At 35.1% G+C, this 14,496-nt stretch overlaps 1 protein-coding gene across 8 annotated transcripts in view; it reads left to right on the forward strand.

Annotated features, from left to right (window-relative positions):
* Positions 1-14,496, forward strand: part of IPO11 (importin 11) — a 194,424-nt gene that overhangs the window by 74,404 nt on the left and 105,524 nt on the right. For all 8 annotated transcript variants that reach the window (XM_027605740.2, XM_027605743.2, XM_027605744.2 and 5 more), the window contains 5 exons: positions 54-180; positions 7,977-8,010; positions 8,558-8,598; positions 9,967-10,083; positions 13,501-13,614. In XM_027605740.2, the coding sequence (XP_027461541.2) occupies positions 54-180; positions 7,977-8,010; positions 8,558-8,598; positions 9,967-10,083; positions 13,501-13,614 (433 nt within the window). The remainder of the gene's footprint in view (positions 1-53; positions 181-7,976; positions 8,011-8,557; positions 8,599-9,966; positions 10,084-13,500; positions 13,615-14,496) is intronic.

A 14,496-nucleotide genomic window follows, 5' to 3' on the forward strand; every position in this document is an offset into this window, starting at 1 on the left:
ATAGGCTTTGTAAAATATTTATCATTTAAATTTCACGATTTTTCCTTATCCAGGTATAAGCCATTGCGACGCAGGGTGATTTGGCTCATCGGTCAGTGGATTTCTGTGAAATTCAAGTCTGACTTAAGACCCATGTTATATGAGGCAATTTGTAATTTGCTTCAAGATCAAGACTTAGTGGTATGTTCCTTCAGTGTTTTAAGACTTTTTTTTTTAATGAGTTTAACTTATGTTAAACTTCAAATTCAGACATGGTTTTTATATCTTCAAAACGTTGGTGGCCTTTCACTGTTGTAGCTGTTCCTTGGTGTGAGCAGTTTGATTCGAAGGAAGGAAGTCCGTTGATTACTATTTGTCCTTCCCATCAGTAATCAGTGAAAAAAATTAAGTAAACTCTACCTTTCTAAAATTTATAATTTTTTAGTGAGAATAAAAGAAGACACTGTTTTAAGATCCTTTTGTAGCCTACTTGTTTTTTTTCCTTAATTCAGGATAGATTTTATGTTCTCACATTTGGGGTTATGCCATAATCACTTTCATCCTTACTGTTGTTGATTCTTTGTCTCTCATTTTTGGAGGGTTTTTCGGAGTGTATTTGTGTTGTTTTTAGCTTTGATTTTAGAATTGTTTCCTTTCAGACTTTTTATTTAGAGTGTTGATACATTATTCTTGATTTTTTTTTTTTTGTTGTTACTGAAAACTTGATAATGGCTTCTTTGTTGCTTTATTCCCTTAAAAGAAGTATGTTTGCTGCTGTAATATTTAGGTCAGTTACTTTAAGAGTTCTTTTTATTTGTTTGTTTTTTAAGAAGTTCCCCGTTGTGTAGAATAGTCTCCCCCCCGCCCCGGGGTGCTTTATTTTATGCTCGAGTGAATATATTCATGACTTACTATACATTTTCTTTGTCCTGGGCTTAGATCTGATTCCAGCATAGTCTTGGAAAGATTGAGTTTAGTTGTCTTTTCCTGAGTTTCAAATTATTTTTACATAAAATTAAGTGATTTCTCACCGCCCCCCGAATTAAGCTAATTTCTTGTTTAATCATTTCTTGGTATACTCCTTTTAAAAAATTTTTGAACGCATCCGATAACCCTGTTTTTCGGCAAAGGCTTGGGCCATACTTTTCTCGTTTTCACATGTGTACCACGATAACATAAACTACTTTTAATATTCAGTGAAGGAAAACATAATTAGAAAGGTAAACCTAGTGTAGAAGCTCAATATATTCCAAAGGCAAATAGAACTGATCTTTGGATTTTTTATTTAAGCATTACCTACTTTGTGTAAATAATTGAGAATTTACTCTAAATATCATGCTGTAATTATTAAATATTTTAAACATGGGTAGTTATAAGGGAATCCAGTTTTATTTTACCATGTTTAAATTCTTAGAAGTTTATTAATAAAGCCTAGCTGTTTCTGAGATTATTATTTGCTGGATTGAGTTTACATTTGTAATAGCTTTAAAATAAAATACAAGTTTTAAATTTTTGTTCTCATTTGGAAACATATTTACTCTTCTTTCAGAGGTATCAGAGAGAAGACATTAAATGTTTTATGGAAGTGTTACAAAAGGATTAAATTTCAGCTACGTTTTCTTTGGGAAATGAGAGAAATTTTTTGGATCTTGTACTCATTTTTAATGAATCAATTCAGAGAGAAATAAAGAGAAAAATGAGCTATTTAGTTCTGTACTTTAAAAGTGGATCATTAATCATATATGAGCAAGTATTACTGGAGCAAAAGGGTTTCATGGACAGGTAATTTGGAAAACACTGGGCTAAATATTCCAGTAGTTCTCTTTACTTGAGGACTGATCAGAACCTTTAAAATGAACATCTGCATTGTGACTATCCAAGATGACAATAAAGTAATATCCAAGAGATATACTTAGAGGAAATGCTGCTGTAGATTCAGCTCTTGCCCTTTTCCTGTATATCTTCTGGTGATTTCCTCTCATTTTTACATCTTCTACAGTTGTTTTATCCTGCCACCATTATTTTGTTATTAACTTCTTAAAACTGTGTTAAGTAAGACTGTTGGTGGGAATGCAAGCTGTTGCAGCCACTCTGGAAAACAGTATGGAGGTTCCTCAAAAAGTTGAAAATAGAGCTACCATATGACCCAGCAGGCTGCACTACTGGGTATTTACCCCACAGATACAAACGTAGTGATCCTAAGGGGTATGTGCACCCCATTGTTTATCACAGCAATGTCCACAATAACCAAACTATGGAAAGAGCCAGGATGTCCATCGACAGATGAATGAATAAAGAAGATGTGGTATATATATACAGTGGAATATGTGCAGCCATCAAAAAACCAAAATCTTGCCATTTGCAACGATGTGGATGGTACTAGAGAGTATTATACTAAGCAAAATAAGTCAATCAGAGAAAGACATGTATCATATGATCTCGCTGATATGAAGAATTCTTAATCTCAGGAAACAAACTGAGGGTTGCTGGAGTGGTGTGGGGTGGGGGGGATGGGTGGCTGGGTGATAGACATTGGGGGAGGGTATGTGCTGTGGTGAGCGCTGTGAATTGTGTGAGACTGATGAATTACAGACCTGTACCTCTGAAACAAATAATACGTTTTATGTTTAAAAAAAAAAATAGTAGGAAGGGAAAAATGAAGAGGGGGAATTGGAGGGGGAGACGAACCATGAGAGACTGTGGACTCTGAGAAACAAAACTGAGGGTTCTAGAGGGGAGGGGGTTGGGGGCATGGGTTAGCCTGGTGATGGGTATTAAGGAGAGCACGTACTGCATGGAGCACTGGGTGTTATATGCAAACAATGAATCATGGAACACTACATCAAAAAAAAAAAAAACTCAGCTTTAAAGTAAACAGACAAAAGACTGTTTAGTAAGGTACCAAGTTAATGTTGCACACTTTAGCCTTTTGATATATATAGGATATACTACTTTTATTTCAACTTGTGAGAAATGCTGGCTAATGACAGAAGATACTTTATACACATACATACGTAGACAGCGTGGTACAAACATACATATATACATACATGTACATGTGCATGTGTGGATAGGTAGGTAGGTAGATATTGATGGATAAGAATGTTCTCTGGCTTTCAGAATCTCTATTCTCTTGCTTGAGTATTGCTGTTTCGGAGTTGGGATAGATTTAATCTTGAGCAACTGTGGTTGTCTGGCTTCCAGATCTTATGGCCATATTAATTTTAAGACTGGCTATGACAGAGTAGAAATAGTGCAGCAACTGGAGAAAGCAGCTTCTTCAGATAGTATAGGGCCCCATAAATCTTAGAATACAGAGACCAGGGACGCCTGGGTGGTTCAGCTGTTAAGCATCTGCCTTTGGCTCAGGTTATGATCCCAGGGTCCTGAGATTGAGCCCCACATTGGGCTCCATGCTCAGTGGGAAGCCTGCTTCTCCCTCTCCCACTCCCCCTGCTTGTGTTCCCTCTCTCGCTGTGTCTCTCTCTGTCAAATAAATATAGTCTTAAAAAAAAAAAAAAGAATTAAAGAAAAGGAAAAATTCAGTGACTAACATAACAAGCACCTATATCCTCACTTCCCAGTGTCCATATTTTCTTTGTAATAATTTTCCATACATATTTCAAATATTTAAGAAGTAAAGCCTTCCAAATGCAGTTGAATCTCTATCTTTCCACTCTCATTCTGTTGTCTTTTTATTGAGCAAAGGTTTTTAATTTTAGTGCAATCAGATTTCTGTTTTGTTCTTTTTGTTCGTTGTTTAATCCATTTCTTTACCCTTGGTTCTTTATCTAGAATTTATTTTGGAATGTGATAGGAACTGTGGTTCCATTTTTGTTATTTTTTTATAAGGACAACACTGGTATACATTATGCTATTACTGTAGTGCTATTCACTATAGTGAATTAGAGTGACTCAATTTTAGGTGAGGAGAACCTTCTTTTTGTACTACCCCAGATGATTACTAACCAGAATATTTTGATTAATATACTAGGCTTTTTTGATTTTTAAGGCCTTTGAGCCAGTTATGTCTTTAAATTTTGGAAATTACAAATTTTTTTTTGCAAGTTTAACTTCAGTTATTTATGCAGCCTTCAATACCATGAGCAGTAAGCTACTAAAAAATTAGCATTGGCATACTCTTACACCCTTATAAAAGGCTGTATGTAATGTGAATTTTGGTGCAACCGGAAGATTTATAGTTTGGAAGTAAGGTGGTGGGGTTGTCTCTCAAGCAAAGAAGTGGGCATTTTTATGGGCAGGCTGACTACCACTGTAGAAACAGCGAATTTTCAAGATGGAAAGGCAGTTAATGGTGTTAAGAACAGACTTTTAGTGGCATGTACAGAACTGCAGCAAACCCTGAGTGTACAGTGGGAGGTATAGCTGGGATTGGGCAGACGTATTTTAAGGGTGCATTGAAATTTTTTCCATTCTTGCGCCTTTCATGGACCTCCCATTTCTGCCACTCATTCTGTCTTACCATTTTGATTTTGTTTTTTTGTTTGTCCATTATTTTTGTCTCAGAAACACTGCTATAGATTTTAAACTCGGAGGGTAGTCTTTGTCTTCACAGAATGAATTTTCAGTTACATTCAGTAAATATAATTTCCAAAGGAAATATCAACAAAAATCTGTGTTTGAGACATCAAATTATTAGGCCACTCTTAAACCAGAAGAAAGGAAACTTGAGTAAGTTTCCTGTAGTCAGTTTTAGGTTTACACTGGTATGTCTGGTGTTTAGAATATATGAAAATGAGCTTTAACCTGAAACTAATACAATGTTATGTGTCAGTTATATCTCAATTTTTAAAGTAAAATGAGCTTTAGAATTTTTTTTCTTAAAAGGAGATGAATAAATTGAACATGATTTTTATCCTTTCAGGAAACTTACTTTACACATGTATTTCAGGAGAAATACATCAAATAGTATAATAGAATGATCTTGACTTTATGGTGGAGGAGAGCAAAAAAATTAGCATACTGGTAGCAAGTAGTAATAGTACAAATGTGTAGGGTAATATTTCTTATGTTAGTATCCATTATGCCTAGCATGGAGTCAAGCCTTAAATAATGTTTATTGAAAGAATTGGGAGATTGGGATAAAGAGAATCCAGGAATGGGGAGAGCTCTCTTAAATAGTTATGTTATGAAGTCATTATACTGTTTCTCTTTAGCATATTACTTTATTCTTTCCTCTTAACTTTATTTACATTTTCCTGGTGGTCTTCAGTCCCTGAGACACTGCCATTTCTTTCTGGCCCCTGCACCAGGCTGTATTAGTGTGTGGATGGCCTTTACTGTATGGGCAGGCTGTGGAAGCGGTGAGGCATTGAGCTAGTTCAGGTGTGAAATTCAGATTAGTCATTTTGACAGTTCTTCCAAGGGTCATTGTTACTGAAGCAGGGCATGTAAGTATCTGATTATTTTTTCTTTTACAGCAGTCCTCTTTGGCAGTAGGGCTGACCTCTGGTGTCTTCTCTTTCATTTCTCCTTTGTTCTCATGCTTTCTTGCGTCCCTCCAATGTTTCTTATACTTTGATGGTACTTCTTTGCCCCAGTAAAGGAATTAGCTTGTTAAATTTTCAGGAGTTTTCTGAGACTTCAGCGGGAGTTAGGATAGACTTGTAGGCTGAGTTCACGCAGTCTGGATCCATTTCTGGATACTTGGGATTTAATTCTTCTTCAGAGGGATTTAGTCTATGAAAAGTCATGTTTAGAATACTTTGTTTTCTTTTCTTGCATTCACTAGCAAGTATTTGCTGAACAATTAGTGTCCTAGGAATTGTAAGATCTCTTCTACTTCTGTCAAATTCTGTAGCTCTTTATTCCATAAATTTGGGTTTTGACTTTTTCCCCATTACTTATGAATCACTGTGAAATTCATACTGTCTCTGTGGTAATTACTTCCTCTTTCTCTTATAGCTCAGGAATGGCTAATTTTGTTCTTATTTTTGTCATATTTTAAGTGTGCCTCTGTTTTCTTAAACTTTGTGAGCTTTTTGTTTTCCCTCCTAATTTGGCTTCCTGTTTTTGGAGTTAAACTAGAGTGCAGGCAAGTCATCTCATACCATTTCATCTCTTCCTCTCAATGTTAATAGTACACTGACTTCCCTTTGTTAGGTAGGAAAACACAGCTAGTGTTTATTCCGATGCCTCTTTTGGTTCCTGTACTTGTGTAGATGTCAGGGGTAAGAGTTAGGTGCATCTTTGGTCCTTTCGTGGGAAAAAAAATCAAGAGAATTAAATGTTAGAGTGCTGGCAGTTTGATTGCCATTTTTCTTTTTGGGAGCTTTTAGGTCCTGTTGTCTGTGAATTTAATTATTTACACAGTGCCGGCTGTATGCCTCCCACTGTACTAGATGTTGACAGTTTATTTTTTTACTTATTTTTATTTTTTTAAAAGATTTTATTTATTTGACAGAGACACAGCGAGAGAGGGAACACAAGCAGAGGGAGGGGCAGAGGGAGAGGGAGAAGCAGGCTCTCCCCGATGCGGGGCTCGATCCCAGGACCCTGGGATCATGACCTGAGCCGAAGGCAGACAGACACCAACGACTGAGCCACCCAGGTACCCGTAAATGACGACAATTTAAAGATGACCAGCCAGTCCATGTCCTCAAGGGGATTATCCTGTTCTTAAGCTTTTCAAGTTTGACATTTTTGTTGATAATTATTTAATATCTGGGTGTCTGTTATCCTTCAAGAATGTAAGTTCTCTGAGGGCAAAGACTAGATCTTTCTTAAAGCTTTTTTCTGCAGCATCCAACACATTGCCTGGGAGATAATAGTTCCTTATTGAATAGTTTTAATCACACAAGTATACCTTGTTTTCTTTAGGTCATTTCGTGGTAGACCGCTTGGCATGGTGCTTTGCACGTATTAGACAATCAGCAAATTTGTTACATCATTTAAAAGTCTGAAAATGTTCACATTGCCTTTAGAGATAGTGAATAAAAAGTAAAGGCAGGCAAGAAAACATCTGCACTGTAGGCTCTTGGATCTCTGGATTTGACACTAGAGTGCTTAACATTTGGTGAACATGCCTAATCAGCCTCTCAGAACTTCAGAAGCTCCTGTAAAATGGTGAAAACTGTTTCTTTGAAAAATGGCTGCCGAAAAAAAGCCAGTTGCTATTTCAGGTACAGTAAGTTGTAGCATCTAAGAAAGTAATGACTCTTAGCTGGGAAATGAGAATGTTTTGGGTATATTGTTTACGGAGTAGAATATAGACTTTAGTCATGGCTTGAGTTCATGTTACTTTCCATGGGAACTCTGGGTATAGTAGCCTGTGCCAGTTGAGCTGACCAAATCACAGGTTAACACTTGAAAGAAAATAATGGGGAGATTAAGATGTCCTGATGTGATTTGCCCAGGGAACATGCCAATAAACGAAGAAAATAAGATTTGGGAAGGTCAGGAGCTTGTACAAATCTTTATATATTTGTGAACTTTGGGATTTAGAAAATCTTGGAATACATCTTTGGATAGTTCGAGGATTTCCTGTAATGGAGGTTGCAGATGGGAATGTGTGTTCTTCCTCCTCCTCTTCCCTCCTCTTACTGCTTTTCTCCTCCCTCACTCTTCACACGGAACATCTTCCAGCTTCACCGGCACCCCCTCTGCCTGTCCGTCCTGTCTGATCTCAACCTTCTCTTTCCCAGTGGCAGCCCCTTCGTACTGTTCTCTCAGTCCCACCCTCTCTACACACTTCTGGCAAATTATTTTTTTCCTGGAAGCACCCCCTGGATTAAAGTCTCCTGAAATAAATTATGGGGAACTGAGAAGGATGGGACTTTTTACTTTTTCTTTTCAACTCTTCTTGTAAAGTAAGAGGAATATTCTTTTATTCCCAGATGACAATTTGCTCTGTGGCTTAAGCATTAACAAAAAGAGTAAAGAAAGTGATTTGGAATAAATTCTTTGGCCATTTGCTATTAATGATATTTAGTAGCTCTAGAATTATTAAAAACTAATAATGTACTTTTTTTTTTTAGGTCCGTATTGAAACAGCTACAACACTGAAGTTAAATATCCTTTAAAGAATTTAAAAATACTTCTTTGTGATGGGGCACCTGGCTGACTCAGTTGGTAAAGAGCATGCGACTCTTGATCTTGGGGTTGTGAGTTCGAGCCCCATGTTGGCTGTGGAGATTACTTAAAAATAAAGTCTTAAAAAAAATATACTTCATGAGTGCCTGGGTGGCTCAGTCAGTTAAGCATCTGCCTTCAGCTCGGGTCGTGATCCCAAGGTCCTGGGATGGAGCCCCGCATTGGGTTCCCTGCTCAGCAGGGAGTCTATTTGTCTCCCTCTCTCTCTGCCCCTCCCCCTACTTGTGCTTTCTCTCAAATAAATAAAATCTTTTTTTAAAAAAATACTTCATTGTGAAGAATTTTATTTTTTTTGTTTTTTTGTTTTGCATTGTGAAGAATTTTAGCAACACATTTAAATTATTAGTTTTTTATAAAATTTGTTAGTTTAAAATGTAGTTTTTGAATGGCTTATTTATTTGGTTTTTAGACATATTTTATTTGGATATATCTCATATATTCTCACTATTCCTTAACTACTCTTTACCTGTGGATGATTTTGAATTTCGAACAGATCAGTTTCTACCGGTAAGAATATTTATTTTTAAGATTAATAACAATTTCTGCTTATGTCCTTTGAATATTAAGTGTTACTTTATAACTGAAATTATATGTATCTGTTATTGATTAAAGCCAAATTTAAAAGTATGTTGGATTATTTTGGAAGTAATTGTATTGGTAATTTTGACTCATAGCTTTATTTTTATTCTGCTTATTTTTGTTTAGCTATCTTATAACTGTTTTGGAGTTGATAAACTTTTTTTCTTTTTCGCAATTATAAAACATTTAGTTTCATTTTATCTGTGTCTGTTACTTTTACTCCTTAGGTTATCCTCATCTGTTTGTTTGTTGTGAGCCACTCAGGTGCCCTGAAAGTATTGATTCTTAAGAAGACTGTGCAGGGGCCTCTGGGTGGCTTAGTCGGTTAAGCATCCAACTTTTGGTTTCCACCCCGGTCGTGATCTCAGGGTGGTGAGATCAAGCCTGGAGTCGGCCTCCGCGCTGGGTGTAGAGCCTGCTTAAGATTCTCTCTCCCTCTGCTTCTCTTCTCTCTCTCTCTCTCTCTCTCTCTCACAAAAAAAAAAAAAAAAAAAGACTGGGCAAGAAGAAAGTTAATATGATAAAATGTCTATCTGTACTTCTTGTGTAGGTCATACATGGAGAAACTTATAGAGCCAGGTTTTTCATTAGTAAAAGAATCATTAGGTATTTTTGGATGAAATAAATATGTTTTCAAAATCTTCCTAAAAGTAAGTAAACTATCTGAAAGGTCAGACGTTTGTTTTATGTAAGTATCTGGCATCCTGTGATTTGTTAATTCCTACTGTAATTTTGTAACATAGGAAAGAGTTAATAGCCAGACATGGGATACTTGTTTTCTAATTCCTAATAATATTGTGTCATTCTTTGAGTAACATATCTGTACAGAAGTTGATACCTCCATGCAGCATATGTTAAGGGCCACATCAGAGAGCTGGTATGTGAGTATAGTTATTGATACTCCTTTTTGCTTTAATGAGTAGAATTTGCAAAACAGAACATTCTGTGATTTGCAACAGGCATATATGGAAGGGCAAAGACAAGAGAGACGCTGTTAGCAGTTTAGTTAGCGGTATAAAGTGTAAACACAGTGTAGACACAATTTTCCTCTGAAAACATTATTATGTTTGTGGATGAATTAAATTCTAAAATGGACCCATTGAGCAATAATAAAGAAAAAAGAATCACCGTCCTAAATATTGGCAACTTGAACAATTTGAAGTTATTTAGGTAATGCTGAGGTTTTGGTTGATTGCCGTTTATTGCTTTGAGATTATGATTTAATTTTCTTAATTCTGTTTGTGAAGATATCTCTGTTTCTGTTCTGACCCCCCTTTTATTTCTGTTTCCCTGCAGTATTTGGAAACCATGTTCACACTACTTTTTCAGCTACTGCAGCAAGTTACAGAATGTGACACAAAGATGCATGTTTTGCATGTCCTTTCTTGTGTGATTGAAAGAGTCAACATACAGGTAAATTTGTTGTAAAACATTAAAATAAGTGTCAGAGAGGTGAGTAGAGTGTGTGTGGAATGCATTAATGTTTTTGCTTTATGTACATTGTTTAAAAGTTAAATATGCATTAAAATGCTTATAACCTATATGGTTGTGATCAGTTATATTGATGTGTACTTGAGTTTTCAAAAAATGACTTGGAACGTTAAAATCTAAAATTTAAAAATGGGATCAGTAAGATAAAAGTGTTTATAATGCAGAATTTTATCTCTCTTAGTAAATGTAGTTTATACTTAATAAAACTTCTTAAAATTCATTGTGTTTGAGGACATAGCCACACGTGTGTCAGCAGATGCAAATATTCTCAGAGGTCAGTTATTTTCACCTTCAAAATTAAATATGTTTTACAGTTTGGTCTACATTATGTACATGTTTAGTTTAATATAAAAAAAGATTATGTAAAGTTTTCAACAGGTATATTACTATTAAACTGTTAAATTATTCAGCTTCTCTGTCTCCTAATTGTGTGAAAAATTGATAATCCAAGAATCTTCCCTCTAATTATCCTAGTAATTTCTCATATCCTAGTTCACCAGTGCATATCCTTGTTTGAAAAGTACTGAAGTAAATCTCTGAGATACAAGGGAAGGATAACTGAGTTCATATCTACAGATTCGAAGTGTGTTCCTGGATCTTTTAGTGAATTCTGATACCTTGAGCTTGTTTTTCAATTCTGAAGCAACTGATGAGAACTGCTGTCAGTTACTGGATAAGGACAAGTTAAAAATGTCTGTGCTAAGTCATTTGCATATATTTCTCATTAAATCCTCACAGAAACCTTTGGGTGAGAATTGGAATTTATTATCTCAAATAATTTGAGATTTTTAAGGAATTTGTTAAAGTACATACATCTTAGTGGTGTTACCGATACAGTCACCATGCAACTCCAGAAGTTTTGCGTCTCTGTTAATCACTTGCAGCAGATACAGATCCGAGTGTATTATCTTACAATTTTCTTAGCACCTGGGATTCTTGTTACATTAGTTACATTATTTCATTTTGGTATTGGCTTCTAAAGAATATGGAGAGATTTTGATCACACAGATAGTTAATGGAAGCTCTAAAACTCATTTCAAGTGCCTATCTCTTTTATTTAGTTTCGGTAAGGTCTTTAACTTTGTGTCATTGTGTATAGAATAATAAAGATGATTTTGAAATCACCAAACTCACAAGGTTTCATAAGTATGAAATTATTATAAATGTGCAGTATGCTTTTAGATCATTATACAAATGCAATAAATTGTTCATTTAAAAAAATTGATTTTAGAAACAAGGGTTAGCCATTTTTTATAATCTTTTAGGTATCATCTGGCTAATGGAAATTTATTAAAGATCTCTTTTTGTGGTAATGAATTTTCTTACCTACATCTTCCCAGCTCTCTTAATCTTTTTACCCCAGGTTGAAATTCCTCCTGCTTAGTAAATGTGGAAGTGCTTTTGTCCTTTTATGCATATTTGCCTTTCAGAACACAGATAGCGTCAGCAACTCAGGTGACTCTGTCATCAGTAACTAATGAGACAGAGTTATCCAGTAGTAGTTCCTGTTTTCAGAACCCGGGTAGGAAGTGATTATGAAAAGTGTTTTCAGTAGTCTGATTGTTAAGCTTTCCTGTGTTAACCTTTGAACAGCTCCCTCATTTATATATCATTGATCTATCTTTTGTGTGCTAAATTTCATTTTCGTCAATAAAGAATAGTTTGAGCCATCTTACAACAGTGAGATGACACATAATGGTTTAATTGTGAAGTTTCGGTGAAGTTGCCATCTTAATACTATTCAGGTGCAATTACTTAAAAATTACATTTTCTCTGCTCTTTGAAAAAGTAGCTGAAAACTTAAAATTAAATTATTCCGTAGCAGCGATCCCATAAATACATAGAAAAAATAGGTAATCATCAGGTTTGGGTGTCAGGCAGACATTCTTTAAACTTACATATTTCTGAAGAAAAGGACAAAATTAAAGGGCCTGTGTGAAATATTAAATATTCTGTGAAAATTAGATCTAAAACATGAGGTATCATTGGGTACTTCCTTTTTTAAAATTCCCTTTGGATGGAACCCTTGTTAAAACATTTGTTAGGCTCTCACATAACTTGATTTTCACATTTTCAGTAACATGTCAACAAAGGAAAGTGGATACCTAATAAGACTGTACTTCTCATAGTATTCCCCTGCATTCTGTTTTGTTTTCTTTTTGAGTGGAGGTGCTGAAAGATGAGTGCATGTAGTGTACTTTTCATCTCATTTCTATTAAGCTGATAGTTTAGTTTCTTTTATAGCCTGATGTCTAGATAATGTTCTTAATTCCAAGTGTTTTATTAGATGTTGAGCAAATAGTTGATACTGGCCTACCCTAAAAAGCCATAGAATATAACCATTTTCAGAATTATGTATAGGCAATATTTTTTTTCTATGTATATTTTCATTGACATATTTCAGCAGTAAATAATACCCATATATCCTTCATCTAGTTTTATCAGTTACTAACATTTTACTGTATTGCTCTTTTTTTAATCTATGTGCATATACAAATTGTTGTTGTTAAACCATTTGAATTTTAGTTTCAAGTCTCGTGGCACTTCACCCCAAAATATTAGACTTCTCCTCTTTTTTTTTAATTTTTTAATTTAAATTTTTAATTTTTTTTAAAGATTTTATTTATTTGACAGAGAGAGACCAGCGAGAGAGGGAACACAAGCAGGGGGAGGGGGAAGGGTTTTAATTCCTACCTTATCTATAATTAATAGCATATACTCCTTTTGTGCCCTTCCTTGAAAGGGTTCTCACTTGAATATCAAAACCAAAATCATTTTATTTTCTGTGTCAGTAGAATATGCTGTTATATACTGTTTTTAGTTAAGTATGAATGAGTCAGGTCGTTTGAAACCTGTGGTTTTACATACTAATTGTCCTGCTTTTATAAGCTAATTGGAGTGATCTTTAAGATAGAACTTAGCAAGATTAAGTGCTCAATAAATAATAGTATGAGTCAAAATTTGAAAGTAAGGTGATACTAATAGTCTCATAATATTTTTTTCAATTTTACTTCCCTGAAATATTTGGGCAAACATTTAACTTCTTGTCTTTCTGTAGCCTCCGTTGTATCCTAAGGGGCAAGAAATTCTACATATTTTTTTACTACCCTTTTAGTGTATGATTTTTATATTTATTCTTTAAAAATATTTACCATAGAGCTGTATGTTTTTGTGTAATATCTGATTTATCTTTAAAAAGATATATGCGTAATACATTTCATTTAGTAAATATTAAGTATTTCCTGCCTGGGACTTAATAGTGTTGTGTCATTGTTTCTTGAAGGAAATTGCCTTCTTTCCTAATACAGTTCTTTTGCTTCCCTACTTCTGTTGTGATAGATACGACCGTATGTAGGATGTCTGGTACAGTATTTGCCTCTTCTTTGGAAGCAGAGTGAAGAGCACAATATGTTGAGATGTGCTATTCTGACAACCCTTATTCATCTTGTTCAGGTAAGTTACTTCCCAGTTGCTTTGGAAGTCTAATTAACATGCAGTGTTAGTTTCAGGTGTACAACATAGTGGTTGGCCAGTCCTGTACATATCCAGTGCTCACACAGTAAGGGTTGTTAACACCTGTCACTGTACACTTTGATTACAGTATTACTGACTATATTCCCTATGGTCTACTTCTCATCTCTGGGACCTATTTTTTTTTTTTAAATGGAAGTTTGTGCCTCTTAATCCATTTTTTATATTTCACCAGTCTTCTTACTCACCTCCCCTCTGGCGACCACCAGTTCTCTGTATTTAAGATTCTAGGGTTTTTGGCTTTTTTTCTTTTCTTTTTAAAAATTATTTATTATTTGCCTGTGGTTTATTTTAATGTAGTAAAAGGCCTCTCACTTTATGTCTTTTTCATGTGTGATCTAAACCGTTTTAAAAACTACTGTGTGTTGACTTTGGACTTTTTATGACATCTGGAAAATACTCTCTACTTTTTTTTTTTTAATTTAAATTCAGTTAACCAACATATAGTACATCATTAGTTTCAGATGTAGTGTTCAGTAATTCATCAGTTGCGTATAACACCCAGGGCTTGTGACATCACGTGCCCTCCTAAATGCCCATCACCCAGTTACCCCATCCCCTTCAGCATCCTGAAGTTTGTTATCTATAGTTAAGAGTCTCTCATGGTTTTAAAGACGTTTTCTTTCATGGATGTAGCGGTCTCCCGTGGGGATAGACTCATGATTTGTGCAGTCCATTGTACTTTCCATGCACTTTCCTTGGTATTGAGGGCTTTTTTGCATAAATTTACTCTCCATTTTCACTCCTTTTTTGTGATTTAAAATAAAAAATTTCCCTTTCATCAATTGGGAAGGTAGGGAAACA

This window comes from Zalophus californianus, chromosome 5, assembly GCF_009762305.2.
Source record: "Zalophus californianus isolate mZalCal1 chromosome 5, mZalCal1.pri.v2, whole genome shotgun sequence".
Classification (NCBI taxonomy): Eukaryota; Metazoa; Chordata; class Mammalia; order Carnivora; family Otariidae; genus Zalophus; species Zalophus californianus.